The following is a 20,937-nucleotide window of genomic DNA, read 5'->3' as shown; positions in this document are numbered from 1 at the left end:
AGAATGTTTGTTGAATTTGATTGACCCACCCACCTCTTCTGCTATCACCTTTCTTCACACTTATATCACCCCATCCCACTGCCAATGGTAGCGTTGGAGACCCAGGATTCAAGTCTAAGTTTCTATAAATCCAAACTCTTTCTATTATACCATCTTATCTCTCATGCTAGTACTAAGGGGGAGCAATATGAGACAGAGACTGGAGCTGTAATTTTATTGGTAGAGGGAACTCCCGGGTGAGGAAACTCCCTTTATCGATGTAGGTTGACACCTTCTCTGTAGGTCATAGTCACAGTTGCTTAGAGCACTAAAAGGTTAAGTGATGTGCCCAAGGTGGCACAACTCTGCTTTCAGAAGTAGCATTTGAACACAGGTCTTCCTTATTTCATGGTCAGCTTTCTGTCAACCATGCCATGCTGCCTCTAATGGAATAGGATGAGGAATTCTTAACATCTCTGTTTGGGTGTGACAAAGTGTTGGGGACATATCTGTGGGTGCTTTTATATGTTGGGGAGTTATGAGGGTTCATGGACCTCTAGCGTCACTTTCTTTTGAACTTTCAGAACCTGGAAGATGAGATCAGCAGCCATGAGGCTCTGGCTCAGGTGGTCCTGGACACAGGTCACAAGCTGGTTCAGGGGGGGCATTTTGCTGCCAGAGAGGTGACTGCCCGTCTTCAGCAGCTGAAAACTGCCATGGGCAGACTTCGGGGTGAAGCAGAGCAGAGACGATGGAGGCTTCAGCAAGTCCATGATGCCCAGCAATTTCTGACAGAGGTGAGAAGGAACTAGGATGAACCCAGTAGTTGGAGATAAAGCACATTAGGTTATAGGATCATAAGTTTAGAACCAGAAGGGAACACTAACCCCCTCATTTACTCAGGAGCCCTCCTTTACAACTCCTTGGCATGTTTACCAAAGATTTAATTGTTGTTCAGTTGTGACCTGACCCCATTTGGGTTTTTCTGAGCAGTGGTTTGGCCATTTCTTTCTCTAGTTCATTTTACAGATAAGGAAACTGAGACAAACAGGATTAAGTAACTTACCCAGGGTCACATAGCTAGGAAGTGTCTGATACCAGATTTGAACTCAGAAAGATGAGTTCCACGCCCAGTATTTTATTCACTGCACACCTGGCTCCCCTCCTCAGAAATGAGGATATATCTATTCCTTTTCTCCCTTTGAATCCTCTGGCAGAAATCCCTAAGAGCAAACTTCAGGAGAGGGATGGGGTGATGATCTAATCTCACTGAATTACTCTCCAGCTCCTAGAGGCAGAATCCTGGCTGTCAGAACGAGGCCTGCTCCTGGAAAATGAAGAGCCGGGGCAGAATGAGGAGACCACCAGGGCCATGCTGCAGAGGCTGGAGGCCACAAGGAAGGACCTGGAAGGATTCCACACTCGGCTTGAGAAGCTGCAGGAGACTGGAGCCCACCTAGAGGGCAGACCCAACCCAGAGAGGTAAGCAAGATAGCAGAGAGGAGAAGGGTGAGTAAATATAACTCAAGGAGATGGCTAAGAAATCGGACCCAACCAGCAGGGGTCATCATAGAATTGTAGGATCAGAACCTGAGAACCTGAAAGGGCTTAGCGGTCATTTAGTCCAATGAATTTTTCATTTTACAAATTAAGAAACTGAGTCCTAGGGACTCAGAAACCCAAAATCACATGAGTAGTAAGCATCCGAAGTAAGTATTAAAGGAAGGATGCTAGGGGCAGCTAAGTGGTCCAGTAGATAGAGCACCGGCCCTGGAGTCAGGAGGACCTGAGTCCAAATTCAACCTCAGATACTTACTAGCTGCGTGACCCTGGGCAAGTCACTTAACTCCAATTTTGTCCACAAAACAAAAAAAGAAAGGCTTCCATCTTCAAGATGACCCTCTTCTTATTCCTAGCCTTAAGGCACTGACCCATCTACAAACTCTGAGGGAGACCCATAAGGGGTTACTGCAAAAGGCCAAGAGCCAGGGGCAAAGCCTACAAGAACAGCAGTCCCTTTTTCAACTGGCGCGGGAGGCCCAGCTTCTGGATACCTGGTTGTCAGGCAAACGGGCCACGGCTGAGTCCCAAGACTATGGGCAGGACCTGGAGGATGTCAAGGTGACTTCTGTGACAAAGTCTTATCCCCATGAGAGATGAAAAGGGGAGGGTGACTGTATGATAAGAAAGGAAGTCATGAGGTAGGAAAGGACCCCAGGATGTGGGAGGGAATTCCTGGGCTCTGCATGTTGTGTGTTCTAGGGACAGGGCTGATTAATTAACGAAGGGATGGGCAGGCCCAGCCAAGATTCTCCCATGCCCTGGCCTGCAAGTACAGTGGGAATACCCTGGGGTAGGGAGGATGTCTTTCCCTCAATCGATCATAGGATCATTCAATCTTGAAATATATCTTTAAGGCCAGGCTTGGTGCTAGACAAAAGTAAACAGCCCTTGCTTGGGGATCTGGCAATCCAGCCAGGGAAACGTTCTTAAATAGACTATATGCAAAACACATTTAAAAATTTTTTTAAATGGTATTTAATTTTTTCAATTACATGTAAAGACAATTTTTAATATTCATTTTTTAATAAAATTTTGAGTTCCACATTTTCTTCCTCCCCCCTCCTTATGATGGTAAACCATTTGATACGGATTACATATATGTAGAAGCAAAACAGATACAGGTGATGTGTGACGTGAGGGTACTTGAAACCAGAGTTCATATCCCAGATCAGATAAGTTACTACCTCTCTGGGTCCCAGTTTCATCATCTATGAAGTAGAGGGATTACACTAGATGACAAGCCAGTCAACAAACATTTATTCAGCGCCTACTGTATGTAAAAGACAGTCCCTGCTCTCCAGGAGTTCAACTGTAGAGATTAAGAGTTTAATGTCCAAGGTAACATTAAACCTTGGACTAAGCCTGAAAGGAAACCAGAGGTTCTAAGAGGCAGAGGGGAGGAGGGAGTACGTTCTAGGCAGGGCTAAGGTAAAGGGTTGGCAGCTGGAATTCTGGGTCCCACCCTTACAGGTACTGGAAGAGAAGTTCCACGCTTTCCAAAAAGAAGTGCAGACGCTGGGGCCACCCAAGATTCAGGGGTTTCGCGAGTTGGCTGGCAACCTGGAACAGGCAGCCCCCAGGTGCTACCCCAAGATCCAAGCTCAAAGGAGCCGCATCGAGGACTCCTGGGAACAGTTGAACAAAGCAATGAGGACCCGCACAGAGGTACAAGCCAAACAGACCTGCCCGGGAGGGGCAGATGGGCCATGCGTGGTAGAAGGCTAGGTGAGAAGGAAGATCTGAGTGAAAATCCAGTCTCAGACACTTGCTAGCTGTGTGACCTTGGGCAAGTCACTTTAAAAAAAAAATCTCTATTTGTCTCAGTTTTCCTATCTATAAAACAGGTTAAAAAAAAATAGCATCTATTTCACAGGGTTGTTGTGAAGACCAAAGGACAGTGAACAAGTAAAGGACTTCGCAAACTTTAAATTATGTCAGTGTTGGCTATTACTATCATCAGTCCTGTGGCCCAGTCCTCCTATGCTCTGGCTCCTCGGTGTACTGTTGGTTATTAATGATATGCCACCTTGAGAGTGAGGTCAATTGTTTGTCAGCCCCTAAAAGGATTCTGGAGCTTAAGCTGGAGAGGGAAGTCCCAGATTCCACCAGATCTGGAGTGGGGGATGCCCCTACCAAACAGGCCCTCCCCCAGTTTAGGACTGACCATGGCCTTTTCATCCATGAAAAATGCGCTCCCTTTGACCGACTCCCGCTGTGAAATTCAAGCTTTATCCCACTTTTTTTTTAAGTACTCACCAAACCCTTCAGTCCATCCCATTAGCATCTGTGGGATGGGTGCTGTAACCATCCATGACAATGTGAAAGAGACTGATCAGTGGTGTTCTGGAACCAGCTCATACCAGAGATGACTATTACATTTTCAGCATGAGCATTTCCCTCTGAAATAAACAAAAATTACAAATGAGGACTATATTGTTTTGCTCCTTGTCTAGATCAGAAGTGTCCAAGTTGAGGTAGCAGCTGCATGCCCTGTAAAACTCACTAGTTGCCCCCTAATCAAATTAAAATGTAACTGGGAAATTTTTAGCAAAATAAATAAAAATAGAATAAAGCATAGATAATGCTAATCTGTGATTTTCTAAGTCAATATGCTGCCCTATCTATTTCTATTTGAGTTTGATACTACTGGTCTAGATTCAAGAAAGGGATGGAGAAAATGCTAATACGCGTTAAGCTTAAGTGTGACCTGCATACATTTTTTTCCCAGAGAGCTAAGACCCTGTAACCCTGAATGAATCCCTTCACCTTACCAGGCCTAAATTTCCCTATGTGTAAAATAAGGGCTTTGGACCAGATGGCCGCTACAGTGTTTTCAGCTCTACATCCTATAATTCCATCCAACAAACATTTCTTTGTTAAGTGTCTGTGACGGGCAAGGCATTGGTGATACATACAGGAGAGGAAGTGGAGTAGTTTGTTGTATTTGGAGTCAGAAATACGTAGATGCAAATCCTGCATGAAATACCAGTGACATGATCCTGGTCAAGCCATTTATCCACTCTGAGCCTCAGTTTCCTCACCCGTAAAATGGTTATACTAATGGAACCACCGTATAGGTGAGGCTCAAATGGTACAGTGGATAGGTGCCATGCCTAAAATCAGAAAGACCTGAATTCAAATCTGGCCTTAGACACTTCCTAGTTGTATGACCCTGGGCAAGTCACTTAATCCTGTTTGCCTCCGTTTTCTCATCTGTAAAATGAGCAGGAGAAGGAAAGCAGTAAAGATACTGAAGTATATTTATTTATTGTCTTCCCAGAACCTGGCTGCTGCCAGAGAGGTCCACAGTTTTGATCAGGCAGCAGCTGAGTTATGGAGCTGGATACAGGAAAAGACCACTGTGCTGGGTCAAGGGGACCAGGGCCACAATTTGTCATCTGTGCAGGCCCTTCAGCGACAGCAGAGGAACCTGGAGGTAGGTGAGGGTGCCTTTGATCTGGGAGAGCCGGACAGCAGATTCTCCTTCCCACAGGCCTGAGTTAGCACAACCTTCTGGGCTCTGTAACTAGATCTAAGGGAGAGACAGAGATAGAGAGACTGAGAAAGAGACAGAGAGAAAGAGGAGAGAGAGGGAGGAGTCTAGGGGTGAGGATATGGAAAAATGGGAGAAAGAGAGGGAGTGTAAATGAGAGGGGAAAAGAGAGGAGAAGAGAGAGAAGAGAGAGGGGAGAGAGAGAGAGGGGATGAAGGGCAGGAGGTCCCCAGGCCAGGGAGCACAAATCCCAGGGGAGTGTGGTTCACTGATGTGCTTTGGTTGCAGCGGGAGCTGGCAGCCATGGAGAAGGAAGTGGGCCGGGTTCGGGCTGAAGCTGGCTGGCTGGGCCGGCTGTACCCAGCCGTTCAGGAAAGCCTGGCCGAGAGATTGGCAGAGGTGCAGGAATCCTGGGGTGCACTGGACAAAAAGGCCCAGAATCGAGGGCAGTGGCTGCGACAAGCTGAACATGGCCACATCTTCATAAGCCGCTGTAGAGAGCTGCTGTGAGTGGGGCCCAGGCCTAGTTGCTCCCCATCCTTCATAGGGGCTTGTCTGGAGCCTGCCACAGGCTGGCCTGCTGTGCTCTGACCTGGTCAGACCCCATTGGTCTGGGTGGGGTATGGAGTGGGGGAGACATCCTGGGAAGGAGACTTAGATCAGTTGGAGAACATGCTGAGGAAGGCAATCAGCATGGTGAAGGGCTTTGAGTTCATGCCCTCTAGAAGTTGGCTGAAGCAGCTGGAAAAGAGAAAACTGCAGGGACCTAACAGAAGGGCTGTCAGATGTGAGAGGAATCAGGCCCCAAGGGTAGGAGACCTAGGAACACTGGATAGAAGTCGCAAAGAGCCCAATTTAAGCTTGATGCCAAGAAAAATAAAGGCGGTAAGTTCCTCCCCACTGGTGGTCTTCAAACAAAGGCTGAAAGATATTTTTAACATTTCTCCACCACTTTCTTAGGTCTGGACAATCAAGAGAACAATAAATTGAAGCCTGATTTGTGGAGTTTGCAGATTTCCTAGGTGTAAACGCTCACAGTCGGTTCTCAGGAGCCTGGCTCTAGCTAGACCCTGCTAGACCCAACAGTGCCGAGGGGCTTTCCTCACTTTCTCCAAATGTGGCCCACAGGAGATATCCGTTGGTGGTCCTTTGCTCTCACCAAACGTACAGCTCATTTTGTTTTTCACACTTACATCTACTTGATGATTATAGCTCTTAAGGACCCAAGAGGCCACTAATTTAACCCAGACTTCATTTATACAGATGAGGAAACTGAGGCCCAGAGAAGTAAAGTACTTGCCCAAGGTTATACAGATAATAAGCATCAGGGTTAGGATTTGAACCCAGGTTCTCTGACTCCAGAGCCAGTGGTCTTTCCAGGACCACACTATCTCCTTTGGGGAAGAGGACAAGATAGTATGCCCTTGTGATGATGACCCCCTTGTGCGTTCTCCAGGATCGAAGTCTCCTATTCCTCCCAATCTGACCCAAGTCTGTCTGTCCCACAGAGGCTTGACCCAAGAGATGCAGAGGCTGGTAACATTGGAAGAACCGTCTGGGGACGTAACCAGGGCAGAACAACAGTTACTACAGCATGAAAGGCTCCAGCAGGACATTGAGGAACACCAGCTTCTGGTGCAGGATGCCCAGCGAGAAGGAGAGCAGCTGGTAGACAGTGGACATTTTATGGCCCAAGAGGTCAGTGGAGGAGAACAGGTAGGAGCAGGAGCCAAGGACAGGATAGCTTTGGGAGGGAGCCCCAGAAAGGAGAAGGAAATCTAGGAGAGAGAATGTGGAAAAATGGGAGCTCAGAGTGTGGGAGAAGCTCTGAACCCAAGGCTTCTCTCTTATGGATGATCTAACCTTGCACCATCTGGCCAACCTGGACCCGTCCTCTGTCTTCTGAAGCATCTTGGTGGCAGAGTAGATAGGACATCGGGCTTGGCATCATAAAGACTTGAGCTCAAATCCTGTCCCATACACTTAGTAGTGGGGTTACCTTGTCCAAATCACTTAACCACTCTGTGCCTCAGTTTCCCCATCTGAAGAATGGAGGTAAATAACACCATCTGCCTCATAGGGTTACTATAAGGCTCGGATGAGATAACACTTTGCAAACCTTATCATCCTCCTCATCATCCAGGTGAAGGAGTGGCTCCAGGAACTAGGAGACCAGCTGCAGGAACTGCAGGAAAAGTGGGCACGTCGTCACGAGCTGTACAAGGAGAACTGGGAGCTGCAGATGCTCCGACAGGAGCTAGAAAAGGCTGACGCTTGGCTGAGCTCAAGAGAGGGCCTCCTCCTGGACCCCAACGTTGGGGTGAGTCAGCCTCCTGTCCCCCAGCCCTCTCCTGCTTCCCTTGGGGCCCAGCTTCTCTAACTCACTGGTAAGTGCTGGAGCCTCTGCCCAAACAGGACTGATGAGGAGGCAAGTAAAGACAGGCCACCAGTCAAGGAATTTGATTCAACAAAATAATTCAATAAATATTTATTTTGTCTCTTATGTAAAAGGCAACACTTTTGCTCCTTTCAAAATAAAAAAAGGGCCAAGGATAAAAATTCTCTTAAAAGACTACTTCTCTGTAAAGTCGATTTTAGACTGTATCATTTGTCCAGTTCTCACCTTTTGTTGCTTATCCAATTAAATATGCCCCTCATCTTTTCTTATTTTTTAAAAGCACCTACTATGTGCTAGGCACTGAGATACAAAGACGAAAGTGAAACAATCTCTGTTCTCAAGTAGTTTATATTCTATAGGGGGGTAGGGTATTGAGGTCATATATAAATATAAGTGTGGTATAGGATAAATACAAAATATTTGGAGCAGGTGGGGGAGGCAAAAGCCCTGGGGGATGGGGAAAAGGTTCCATGTAGGAGGGAACACTTAGTTAAGATCTGAAGGAAACCAGAGATCCTAAGGGGTAGTGGTAAAAGAGGGAGTACATTCCAGGCATGCGTCACAGCTTGTAAAAAGGTATGGAGGTGGGATATGGAATGTTGTATGCTGGTACAATGATGGGTACCGGGAACACAAGAATGAAAAATAATGCAGAGCTTATAGTATGGGAACGGAGCCTATGACATGTGTGTATGTATGTATAATCTGTAGAACATGATGGAAACTAGGAAAGATCATAAAGTGCTAGGAAAAGCTGAAAAGGGAAGAGAACATTTTATGCCTTGGAGGTTAGATCAAGGGTGGCTTCATGTAAGAGGTGGCACTTGTGTTGAGCCTTGAAAGAAGATGAGGAGCAGACTTGGGAATTCCAAGCCCCTGGATCAGCCTGGGCAAACTAGTGAAGGTGGAAAATAGCAAGTTTGGGGAACCCGTTTGTCCAGAACACAGAGTGTGTAAAGAAAAGTAACAGGAACAATTAATTTATTAAGTGCCTGCTGTGTGCCAGGCACCATGCTAGGTGCTGGGGATACAAAAAGAGACAAAAGACAATAGCTGCTCTCAAGGAACTTGCAATCTAGACAAGGCTGGGAAGATGGAGGCTGGCACAAAGTCTGGGTCTCATTTCAGCCCTGCTTCTTTCCAGAGCTCGGTGTCTGATGTAGAAGAGCTACTCAGAAAGCACCAGGACCTTGAGAAGACACTGGCATCTCAGGAAGAGAAGTTTGGCCAGCTGCAGAGGAAGACTGAGGCATGGGGGCAAGGGGTGGAAAGGAGAAAACAAGGGTCCAAGGCAGAATGAGATACTCTAGTTACAAGTGGGAGGGAGCGGGGAGCTATCTTCTTGGTATCATATTGTGACTCAGAATCCTTCCAAGCCCTTTCCTCTTTTTTTTTAACCTTTCCCCCTTCAGTTCCCATTCCCATCTGGTACTGCCCCTATATCTAATCAGTGTTTATTGAATGAAGTGCTATTGTAAAGGGGTGGGAGACAGGGAGGGGGAAACTTCCTGATATCAGGGGCAAGATCAGAACCTCAGAGAATCAGGAGTTCTTTGGAGGACTGGGTTTGGAAGAAGTTTGAGAAAGGAAGGAGACATGGATAGACTATCAGCTCAGATCCCACAGGTCAGTGGCCTAGTCTTACCCCAGCCTCTGTGCTGAGCCCACAGATTGACCAGAAGCTGCTGGAGCAGGTCGAAGTAGAAGACTTAAGGTCCAAGACCATGGAAAAGAGTAGACGAATCCCATCCCTCAAGAAGAGGACCCTGGAACGCCTGGGGGCAGAAGCAAAATTGGCTGATAGGAGAAACCTGCAGAAAAGGATTCCCTTCCAGCCCTGGCCTCCTTTCACCACCATCTTCTCCCCATTGCAAATAGTCAAGCAGAATGTCCCCCTGCAACAGAGGGAGTCAAGTGGGGAGCAACCCTTGGGGACAAGGGAGACCAGTTCTGCTTCCTTCCTATCCCCTGGCACCATATTAGTGAGTAATGACCAGGGGACCTGGGATTTGGGAGACACTGGGACAGTGAGTGAGCGATGTGATGTATTGAAAAAAACAATGGATTTGGAGTCAGAGGAAATGAGTTTGAATCCCAACTTGGCTATTTACTCCTGCATGACTTCACTTCTGTGAGTGAATGAGTGAATGTGTGAATAAAGCATTCATTAAGTGCCTACTATGTGCTAAATGCTGGGCTTACCAATAGAAAGGTTGACCCCAGATCTGGAGTTCCAACCTCTCATTTCTCACCATGGGGGTCCTTGGCTTTCAGGGTCTAAAGGATCCTCCAGCCCTGGAAGGGTTAAAAAAACTGAAGGAAAAACAACAGTTCCGGCCTTCAGGGAGACAGGTGAGTCCTGTCTTTATTCTTCTCTCCTCCCACAGCAGTAGGACTAGATTCCTTGAAGTCCTCAGGTTGAATGGAGGGTTGGGAAATGACTTTCTGTGGTCTGGGTGTATATAAGCCACTTCTGTTGGGGGACCCCACCCCCACCAGGATGCTACTGCTTCTGCAGGACTGGTTCCCAGCCATAATCCATAGGTGCTGTAAGGAGCAACAGAGCCCCTAAACCAGGGGTGGGGAACCTGTGGCCTCAAGGCCCCATGTAGCCATCTAGGTCCTCAAGTGTGACCCTCTCAGTCAAAGGGCAGGACTTAAAATCTTAGAGGGTCACATGTGGCCTCAAGGCCTCAGGTTTCCCACCCTTGCCCTGGGTTCTTCAGAATCCTAGGGAAGGAAGGTTCTGCCTTCGGTTGACAGTCATCCCTTTTCCCTGCCATACTGAAGAAGCCCCAAAGATATCTGTTCCTTAAATCACTATACAGTTGCTTGAGAAGGAAGAGAAAGTCAAGGGCGGGGGGGGGGGGGGGGGGGGGGGGAGGAAGAAAGGAGGAGGAAGGGGAGGAAAACCACTCCCAATGCCCATGGTTTGTCTCTGCAGTTGGGTGGGAATCCCTGGAAGAAGAATGATGGGGCATTGCAATGGGACCTACTGAGGCTGAACCCAGAGAAGAGAAAATTACTTGTGGTATATGGGGCAAAGCCCAGAAGATTAGGGAAGGAAGGGGGAAAGGTGGAGTGGGTGACTGAGGAGAGCCCAAAGAGGGGAGAGGGTTCAAAGGTGAGGAAAAGCTGAGAAATGGCAGAAAAGACAAGAGGGGTCAGTGTGGAGATCTACTTTTTGCCTTTTCTCAGGAGGTTGCTTCCTTGGCCCCCCACAACCTTGCAGGAGCCCAGTGCAGAAAGCCGAGTGGCTGCCTTGAAAGGGAGGCCACTTTCTACTTGAGGTGAGAGCCCCTTGGGCCTTGGGGAAAGATATATCCAGGACATAAGAAATAACCAGATACCTGGCTTCTGGAATGCAGAGATACTCAATACAGCTCACTCTGGAATGGTTACTTCTTTGGTAGTAAGAGAAAAGAGGTTCTGATGGCTAAGATGTTCCCATAAAATGACTGTGGGAAGGAAGAAAAGAAGAAAATTGGAACAGTTAAAAATGATGTCCTGCCTGTGCTTGGTTTGCTAGCCACTCAGGAGAGAAGCAGTTTCATTTCCTAGAAATACTTATACTACTCCATGTAAAAACCTAGGACTTTGGGGAAAGAAAAGACAGAAGACAAAAGAAGAAAAGTAGTGTGATGATTATGATTAGCAACTGGTACTTTTGTAGCATTCTAAGGTCTACAAAGACCATTGTATAAGTCATCTCATTTAAACCTCACAACTCTGAGAAGTAGGTACTATGACTTGCCCAGGTCACATAACTAGTATCTGAGGCACCATTTTGAAGTCAGGCAGCTAGGTAGCACTGAAGAGGGTTGGGAAAAGGCGGGGGTGGATTTAGGGGCTCTTCCACCCCAAAGACCAGAGTACAGGGGAGGGCCATCTGGAATGAATTCACGGACTCAAGCATTCTTGAAGTCAGGGTGGTTAAGATTTAGTGTTACACTTTTCAATGGGCAAAAGTTCTTAGGGAACCTGTGATTTGAAAGGGGTACAGGTAAAGTTTATATAGGTTAAACTATAGTATAATATGTGCCAAATATGCTAACTAGGTGATTCAGGGTGGGATTAGGGAGTGGTTAAGGAGTGGTTAGTTCTTAAAGGATCATGCACTTTTAGTATCTACTGTGCAGGTATTTTATCCAGAGTTCATTGGGAAATAACCCAAGGTGGGACTACAGGGAGGTGTGGCTTTAGGCCTGAAATATCACTTAGTCAACTAATGGTCAGAGCTAATTGAGAAATTCCCAGGCTGCCCCCATCGATGTCTTGTTAGACAAGATAAATGTGAGGGAGTATACGTATGGCTAAGTCTAGGATACATATGATTGGTCAATGAGTAGCAAATTTCTTTATGATCTGGTACATAGCCAGTTCAGCCAGTACACACTTGGTTCAAAGTAATAAATTCTATAGGTGTAGCTGGCTACTGTGTTAGAAAGAGAGACAACAGTTTTGCTAGGGCATGTTGTCCTCAGGCAGGGGAGAAACTGCCAGGGACAGTGTTTTGAAGTTAGGGAGAAAAGTGATTTTAGAAGTGGGGTCCAAGCACAGGCACCCAAACCCATCAGCCTCACAGTGCACAAAATGCCAGGCTGGAGTTAGGAAAACTAATCTTCCTGAGTTCAAATCTAGCCTCAGACCCTTATTAGCTCTGTGACCCTGGACAAGTCACTTAACCCTGTTTGCCTCAGTTTTCTCATCTGTAAAATGAGTTGGAGAAGGAAATGGCAAACCACTCCAGTATCTTTGCCAAGAAAACCCCAAATGGGGTCATGAAGAGTACAACAAAACTGAAATGACTCAACAACCTCCTGAGTCTAAGTCCAGCTCTCTGTCTCTCCACCATACTACCTTGATGCCAGAAAAGAATGGGCACACAGAAGAGGCAGCAGACAGCAGAAGTGATGGTGAATGTTAGAAATAGCTGCTGCAGTTTAAGAGATTAGAAGTGGTGACAGCTGATAACAGACACCAGGAAGAAAAGGAAGAAAACCAGAAGCACACAGACTGATTACAAAACAGCCCCACAGTCACAGAGACAGATGCCTAAGTTTCAGAGTCCCCAGCTAAACAATCACCAAGTATTTATTAAGAGTCCACCATGTGCCAGGCACTGTGCCACATTATCTCTGCTCTCAAAGAACTTAGATTCTTTTGGGGAAAAATGACAGGTACACACATAAGCATATTATACAAAGTAACTACAAGGTACTTGTAAATTTGTTGTTGTTCAGTCATATCCAATTCTTTGTGACCCTTCCATGGACCATACTGTCCATGGGGTTTTCTTGGCAGAGATACTGAAGTGGTTTGCCATTTCCTTCTCCAGTTCATTTTATAGGTGAGGACACTGAGGCAAACAGGGTTAAGAGACTTGCCCAGGGTCACACAGCTAGGAAGTGTCTGAGGTTAGATTTGAACTCAGTTCCTCTTGAATCCAGGTCCAGTGCTCTATCCACCAGTTTTGGAGGGAGGGTTATAGCCGCTGGAAGATCAGGAAAGGCTTTATGTAGAAGGTGAAGTTTGAGCAACATTGAAGGAAAGGGATTCTGTGAGCCAAAGGTGAGGAGGAAGGGCATTTCAGGAATAGGGCACAGACAGTGCAAAAGCACACACAGAGAGAGGACAGAGAATGTGAGAAGAGAAAAGCCCTGTTTATCTGAATCATAGAGCACAGCAGGAGGAGCCATGTACAAAGAGTTTGGGAAGATGGGTTGGGACCATGTTATGGAGGGCTTTAATTCAAGAGGACTTTATAATTGTTCATATGTTTACAGCTATTATCAGATCTCATCTGATCTTTACGCTGGGGGAACAAATAAAGACACAAGACAGCCCCAGCCTTTGAGGATCTCACAACTTTAGTGAAAGGAATCCAATGGTACCCTCATTTCCAGTCCCATGCTAATTGAAACGGCAAAACATTATAATGACCCAATTCAGCTGGCTGATCTACATGTGTTTTTTGATGGATGATCTTGGTATTTTGAAGCAAGAAGCAGCGCTAGAAAATGAGTTGTAACTAGTAGAATGGATCCAGGAAATCAGGAAGCTACAGAATATATTTGTTTTAGAGAGAATTCATTTCTGAGCACAGACTATTCCCTGAACAGTTTTACAATGCCAGTGATACTGATCTTAATTCCGGCAATTCTTGCCAAGTAGCAGATGCTAGTGAATCAAGAGCCCCCTATTACAAACAAAGACAAGCATCTTGTCTTTGCATGTGCTAAAGTTGAATTCTGACATGGTCAAGGATGTCCCCACAAAAATAGAACTTTCTGGGATTTGAAAACGTAATTGCCTTTCCAAAGGCGCTACCCAGTTTTGTTGTTCGATGCTTTTTCCTGATCCCATTTGGGGTTTTCTTGACAAAGACACTGGAGTGGTTTGCCATTCCTTCTCTGGGTCATTTTACAGATGAGGAAACTGAGGCAAATGGGGTTAAATGACCTGTCCAGGGTTACACAGCTAGTAAGTGGCTGAGGCCAGATTTGAGCTCTTATTGCTAACTAGATGTAAAGTAATAGTACAAGGAAGGGGTTTTTTCCGATTGCTTCTGTCATCTTTTTGCACCTCAACTGAAGGATCACTGGGTTACTAGGTGATACTCTAAGGTCCTTCCGGTTCTGAAAGTCCATAATCATGTCATTCTGATTGTTTGATCCTCTCCCTGTTCGTGGCACAGTAACAGTTCTGAAATCCTGCTTCCAACATCACCAGAAGGACAGGCTGGTCTCTCTCTGCACGTCCTGAGCAGCCGTGCTGGTAGGTTCCATGGGAAAGACAGGGCAAAGGAAGCTGGGACGATCTGCATCCCTAGGTTTTACTGCCTGTAATCCGCCCAGCTCTTAATCACTCATATTTGTGTCATACTTTATTTACTTAATTTCGCCTTTTTTTAAAAGCCCCTTTCCTTCCATTATCTTCTCTGAACCTCATAATTACCCTGTGACGGAGATAAGAGTATCTCTCCATTCCACGGAAGAGCTTGGGAGTGAGCCCCAGAGAGGCTGAATAACTTGTCCCAGGTCACAGTGACCGTTAATGGCAGATGTGGGACAAAAACCTAGGTCTCCCAACTCGCCTTCTACTCTTTCTATCACATGACAGCTATTTCCTGGGGTCTTCCCCCAGACTTTGATCTTTTATAATCCTCTGGGAACTTTTGCTTCTACTTTCTCTGTAGGTCAGGTATCCCTCTCCTCCTCCCTCCTCCCCCACCCCCACAAAGAGCCATCTCATATGATAAATAACATTTTTTTAGAGAGGAATAAAAATTAGCACAACTGATCAATGTTGAAAAAGTCCTAAACCTTGTGTAACGTGTAACACATATAGACCTCCTGTCTCCTCCATGAAGGGGTTGGTTGGGAGTGCCTTCTCATATCTCTTCATTCAGGTCCTTCTGGCAGTGGTTCTAGGAATTCCCTTTCCCAGAACTGTAATTGGGAATTCCAGCAATTGGGAGTGGGGAAGGGCAGAGATCCTGCTAGACCCTCATAGTACACTGTAATCACTGCTAATCTTGGGTGTCTACCAGTGATAGAGGTCCCCAGACAGTCTGAGAAAGTCCACCTTGGTTGGGGGTGGCCATGTGTTGGTGGCCTGTCCCAGAAGCAAAGTGTTACAGTTACAGTCACAGGGCCCTTGTGGGGAGATGGGGGAAGAGATGTTGACTTATCATCAGGAAAGGAAGGAGACATACTTTCTTCCCAAGAATAACATTAGTGGGGGAGGAGTGTGGACCACTGTCTATGAGATTCCTTCTCACCTCATCCACTGGCCTCGTGATAATCAAAGACCCAATGGCCCCAAGCTAGATGTGGTTCTGCCCTTTCTTGTTTCAGCTGCATCTGAAAATCTCTTGGGTTTTTATTTTTGTTGTTTTGGTTTTGCCTCTGAGAATCTCCCATAGCCTCAGTCCCTCTACAACAGGGGTGATTTTTTTTTAAATGTTTTTATTTTTATTTTCTGTTTTTTACATAGCTAGGAGAGATATCCCTCTCCTCCCCTCCCACAAAGAACCATCCCATATGATAAATATTTTTGGAGAGGAAGAAAAATTAGCATAACTGATCAATACTGAAAAAGACCCAAAACTTGCACCACAGATAACACCCATAGACCTTCTGCCTCCTCCATGAAGGAGTGGGTTGGGAGTGTCTTCTCAACTCTCTTTATTCAAGTCCTGCTGGATCTTTATAATTTCATGGTTCACTTTTGATTTTTTTGGTATGTGATTTTTCTTTCCATTCAATTGTCCTAGCTATTGTTTGTGGCAGGGTGCTTCCTTCATTCTGCATCAGTTCATATAGATCTTTCCAGTTCTCTGTATTCATCACACATCATTTCTTACAGGACAGTGATTTTCCATTACATTCATGTATCATGATTTGTTTAGCCATCCCCCAGTCAATGAGCATCTACTTTGTTTCCAATTCCTAATTATCACAAGAAGTGCTATTATATATATTTTGGAGTATATGGGGGATTTTCTTCTTATCAGTGGCTTCCTTGAGAAGGGAATTTCTGGTTCAAAGGATATGGATCCTTTAGTCACTTTATTTGTATAATTCCAAGGTACTTTCCAAAATGGCTGTACCATTTTACAGCTCCACCAACAATGTATTCTTCAACCCCTCCAATATTGACTGTGGCTATTTTTTGTCATACTTGACAATTTGCAGGGCGTGCGGTGAAACCTCCAGGTTGTTTTGATTTGCATGTATCTTATTATTAGTGATTTGAAGCATTTTTTCATATGGCTTTGAGTACTTGGCAATTCTTCTCTTGAGAACTGTTTGTTCATGTCCTGTGTTTGTATTTCCAAGTTAAGGACAGGGATTCTTAAACCTTTTTGGTGTCATTGGATCTCTTCTCAGAATAATGTTTTTAAATAATTGAAAGAAATTCAAATTTTCAATTAGAGTTTAGTGAAAATAAAGATGTATTTTTTTCTCCATCTGAGTTCGCAGGTGCCTTCATCTATCTACAGACCCCTTGGGGGTCTATGGACCCCAGGTTAAGAACCTTGATCTAGGATAATTCCTGCCTTGGTTCCTATAGAATCACCTTTAGTTTGAATCTCCTGAGCTCAGACTTTCATAGAATTTCTCTTTTAATGGCAAAGCATAGAAACCCCACAGCCCTTGACACAGTGTTGGGCACATCAGGAAGGGTCAATTAATAATTATTGCTTGAAAAGTTCCATCCAGACACTCTGGATCTCAGAGGAGAGCATGAAGCTGAGAAAGGGAGGCCTTTCTGGAGAAGACCACCGAACCAGGGACTGACTTCCGATCTGATCTTGCCCCCTAGTGCTTCCTGAGGCCCAAGGATTAAGCCTAGAACCCAGAGCCAGACCCCTCAGCTCTTTGAGTGGGAACCCTGCTGAGCAACTGCCTAGCAAGTCCATCCTACCCAGGTAGGAGACCAGAGGAAGGAGGGCATGCTCTCCTTAGTGGAAGAGATGATATTCTTTAAGCTTAATCAGCTTTTTAGGAGATGAGCTCCATGTCTCTGGATGACCTCAGCTACCTTAGGAGACAGAGCTTGGTACTCAGGGCTCTTCCTGGGACTCTGAGCCCTCAAACTCAGCACTGCCCTGTTTCCCCCTGTGCCAATGTGGACCATGAGAGACAGCCAGATGTTTTTGTGTCACAGGCTGCCTGGGTTACCCTAGGTCCTGCCTGTGCAGTCTCTCATCACACACATGCCCTGTCCTAGATCAGCCGTTTGCTGCCCCACCCTGAGAGAAAGGATATTGTATGTTCACAGGAGGACGCCTTCCTTTAAGCTGCAGAGGAAGGCTGGACTTTCAGAGACAGCTATACAAGACTTCATGCGGCCACCAGTTCCTGCCCGTGTCACTGGTAAGGGGCATCCTACATGTCTCCTTCCATGTCCAGTGAATAATTTTCCAAAGAACATTTCTAGAATAAGCCAGGAGCTGAGGCTATCTAATTTGGGCAAACCTACTCCTTACATTGTTAGTCTCTTCTCCTAATTTCCCCTTTACTTATACAGACCATATTTGCTCTCCTTTCCTACATCTGGCCTCTACTTTCCTCTCTGCTTTATACCTCTCCTCCATCTTTGGCTGGCCCATACTTTCTGGTCCCTTCTACTTAGGGAAGAAAGGAATCCCAATCTCTCTGTCACAGTTAAGAGCTGGTTTGAGCTCTTGTTTTGAACTCTGGTCCTCTGGACTTCAGGGTCAGGCACTCTATCCACTGATTCATCTAGTTGCTCGATTTTACAGATGTGCAAATCTATGCACAGGTTTCACACTTTCCACAGGTGGGTGACTTGCCCATGATCACACAGCAGCTTGTAAGAGTCCAAGGCATGTGTCAAATCCAGGACTTCGAGTCCAGTGTTGTTTCCACTCTGACACATTGTCTCTGTGTATAGAACAGTCAGTCAACAAGCATTTTTAAAAAACATTACAGAGACATAGCAAGTGAGTCATAGGGCCCTCATGGTAAAGTTAGGTTTTAGACCTGGAGTCAGAAAGACGTGGGGTCTAGAGTGACTTCTGACTTGCTTAGAGACCCTGGACAAGGCATTTAACCCATCTGCCTCAGTTTCCTCATTTGTAAAACAGTAGTGTCTACGTCCAAGGGTTGTTATGGAGACAAGATATTTGTAAGGTACTTCATATATCATAAAATGCCATGTAAATGCTAACTGTTATCACCATGGTGGTGGAGGTGGGGGGTGTTGTTATAACCTTGGCCATTTCTGAAGACTTGCCTGTTCCCAACAATTGTATAAAGGGGAGGACTGGAGTTGTAGAGAAGGCCAGAGAGTTAAAAAGGATCAGTTTGGGGGAGAAAAAAATAACCAAGCCACCAGACCAATCATCCTCCTGCTCCTTGTTGAACCCAGACTCCCTATTCTCCTACAGGACCCGGGACTGCAGATGAGACAGCGAGGGCTCCCAATCTCAGCCGGAGAGAAAAACAGTAGTTCTAGAAAGACATTCTGGAGGAACTGTGGTTCAGAAGGAGTGGACGCAGGAAGGAGAAGGATATCGTGCTCTGTTCTCCAGAGTAGAGTCCTACACCCCAGCCCCACAGATTTTCTCAAAACTTTAAGAAACCCAAACAAATATCTCCCTTTATCCTCACAAGGTTCTGCGGCTCAGATTGTAAATGGTGTAACAAGACAGAGCAGGGCAGGGATGAGGAAAGTGACAAGGCTGTTTCCACCTGCAATTAAGCTGCTTCTGTAGCCCTTCTTTTGGTTTAATCAGTCCATGGCAGGGCTGTGTCCAGGTCTCATAGTTAAGGCAGTGTGGTACAGTGGAAAGAGCCATGGAGCGTAAGGACCTGGATTCATATCCTGCTTCTGATGCTTACTACCTGTGTGACCTTGGGTAAGTCACAGTCTCCCTGGGCCTCAGTTTACTTACCTGTAAAATGAGGTGGTTGGATTAGATTCCACCTTTAGACTGATGATCTTAGGATCTGAATTCAAATCCTGCCTTTGTGACTTATTATCTGTATGACCTTGGGAAAGTTGCTTAAACTCCCTGGGCCTCAGTTTCCTTTTTTGTAAAATGAGACATTAGACCAGAAGGCCTCTGTGGTCCCTTCCAGCTCTAGATCAGTGAGTCCTAAAATGGAAAGAGCGCTAGGAGTCAGAAGGCCTAGACTCTAGTCCTGGCTCGATCAGTACCCAATGACCTGTGTGGCCCTGGGTGTCTCACCTAAGTCTCTAAAACCTATTTCTCCATCTACAAGAATGAAAGGATTGGTGCAGATGATCCTTCTTGAGTGGAATGAAGTGGTTCTTTGACTCTTTTCTCTGTTTGACCATGGGAATCATTCAGGAATAGACAAAGCTTTCTAGAAGGTCAGGGATGATGGAAGAGACTCTTAACAGAATAAGAAAAAAGACCCAGGTGGAAGACAAGGGAGAAAAACCCAAAGGAAACCCAATTCAGGGGCACAGGAGGGTCAAGAAGTGGAAAGGTAGAAGAAAGTGAGGCTGAAGATCTCAAAGCATTTGGAGATATGGATGGGAACCAGTGCTACCCTAGGAAGCAGCTAGAAAGCATCTCCAGGGAGGGTGAAGCCCTGGAGGAGCAGGTGATTGAAGGATTTGGAGACACAGCTGGTATTTTCATCACTGTTACCCATGAAAGTAGGGACCTTAGAAGAGAGGATGTCGAAAGTGACTAGCAGGTTAAGAAGATGGTGTCCAAGATGTCATCACAACACACATGAGATATAAGGAGGGCAGGTTTTGGCTAGAAATAATACACACAGAATGAAAGAATCTATGTGAGAGGAGAGGACCTGAGGAAAAAAGGGTCCAGGCAGAGGAGTCAAATCAGATACTCTCAAGAAGGCAACAAGATGACACAGAGTTGGGGGGAACGGGGAGAGGCACTCAGGAATTCACAGGAAACAATAATGAGGAAGAGGGGCAGATGTCATGCACATGCATGAAGTATGTGTCATGAACTTGAGAGCCTAACATGAGAAGTAAATCTGATCCACAGAGATCATTCATTCTTAATGAGGGATGCGATTCATGACTGGGATATTGTAATGGAAGGATATGCCTCATTCAAAAGAACAGATTTGACATAAAGGTCAGTGGGGTAGCATTGTACATCAAGACACTCATCTGTGTGGAAATCCCAGTGAGAAAGGAAAGGGACAAAGGACTCAAAGGAGGAAGGTGAATCAAAGGTACTGTCATGGTACACTAAGCATTACCAGGCCAGCTGATGGCATCCTCCCAGATTACAAAGGTAGCATGCAAGCAGGTTAGATTGGTGACAAGAAATGTTTAACAAGTCAGCTATCTGCTGGAAGACTCTCTCTGCTAAAAGCAGAGCAACTGGTAAATTCTTGATTTACCTCATTGATAATGTCATCTTTCAAAAGATGCAGGAAACAATAAGAAAGGCATGTGGCTAGTGTGGCCCTGCGTTCTTTTTCTTTAAAAATTTTTTTCAATTAACAATTATTTATTCTCTCTCCTTTGTAATTTTTAATAAAATCCTTGTAATAAATATGCATAGTCAAGCAAAATAAATTCCCATATTGTTGGCTCTTGTTCTGACTAACAGGGAAATAGTGAAACACTGATGAAGGAAACCTTGAGAGATAGTGGCTGTGAGCTCTTAGTTTGTGATGATAGATAAGGAGGGGCGTTCCCAGGGTCATCAGATGTGCATGTAGGACCTTAGGAAAGCAGTCCTGGGAGAGTCTAGGGAGGATCCAAGGTTGGAAGGCAATTACAAGGGAAGGTTGGTCAAAAGGCTCCCAAGAATGAAATGTCAGTTGTATTTTGAAAAGAAAAAAAGGAGGTATTTAACAAGGATTACATGGCTTAATAGAGAGCGCAGCAATGAATTCAGATTTAAAACCTACAAATACAAGAGATAGAAACACAGGCCAGTAACTACAGACACATAAAAGAATGGCAATAGTATGAGGAAATTTTGTTGTTCTTTTACAACATGACTAATGTG

General features: G+C 45.5%; 1 protein-coding gene and 1 long non-coding RNA gene across 3 annotated transcripts in view; one reads left to right on the top strand and one right to left on the bottom strand.

Moving 5' to 3' along the window:
• Positions 1 to 20,498, top strand: part of SPTBN5 (spectrin beta, non-erythrocytic 5) — a 94,741-nt gene extending 74,243 nt beyond the window's left edge. The window contains exons 54-68 of the mRNA XM_072623223.1: positions 564 to 776; positions 1,265 to 1,461; positions 1,896 to 2,100; positions 3,013 to 3,207; positions 4,823 to 4,978; positions 5,324 to 5,541; positions 6,544 to 6,733; positions 7,179 to 7,355; positions 8,578 to 8,682; positions 9,104 to 9,415; positions 9,708 to 9,785; positions 10,632 to 10,723; positions 14,131 to 14,210; positions 17,223 to 17,317; positions 18,355 to 20,498. Coding sequence (XP_072479324.1) covers positions 564 to 776; positions 1,265 to 1,461; positions 1,896 to 2,100; positions 3,013 to 3,207; positions 4,823 to 4,978; positions 5,324 to 5,541; positions 6,544 to 6,733; positions 7,179 to 7,355; positions 8,578 to 8,682; positions 9,104 to 9,415; positions 9,708 to 9,785; positions 10,632 to 10,723; positions 14,131 to 14,210; positions 17,223 to 17,317; positions 18,355 to 18,681 — 2,640 coding nt within the window. The 3' untranslated portion in view covers positions 18,682 to 20,498. The remainder of the gene's footprint in view (positions 1 to 563; positions 777 to 1,264; positions 1,462 to 1,895; positions 2,101 to 3,012; positions 3,208 to 4,822; positions 4,979 to 5,323; positions 5,542 to 6,543; positions 6,734 to 7,178; positions 7,356 to 8,577; positions 8,683 to 9,103; positions 9,416 to 9,707; positions 9,786 to 10,631; positions 10,724 to 14,130; positions 14,211 to 17,222; positions 17,318 to 18,354) is intronic.
• LOC140513490 (uncharacterized) lies at positions 201 to 7,333 on the bottom strand. 2 transcript variants are annotated; one of them, XR_011970207.1, is made up of 3 exons: positions 6,899 to 7,333; positions 3,799 to 3,941; positions 201 to 767 (listed from the first exon to the last, which is right to left on the bottom strand). It is a non-coding gene; the product is annotated as an uncharacterized lncRNA (long non-coding RNA). The 2 variants fall into 2 exon arrangements; XR_011970206.1 differs by having other exon boundaries at positions 7,155 to 7,333.
• Positions 20,499 to 20,937: the final 439 nt, after the last annotated feature.

The sequence above is a fragment of the Notamacropus eugenii genome, chromosome 7 (genome assembly GCF_028372415.1).
Source record: "Notamacropus eugenii isolate mMacEug1 chromosome 7, mMacEug1.pri_v2, whole genome shotgun sequence".
Classification (NCBI taxonomy): Eukaryota; Metazoa; Chordata; class Mammalia; order Diprotodontia; family Macropodidae; genus Notamacropus; species Notamacropus eugenii.
This window is presented reverse-complemented; position numbering and strand designations above follow the sequence as displayed.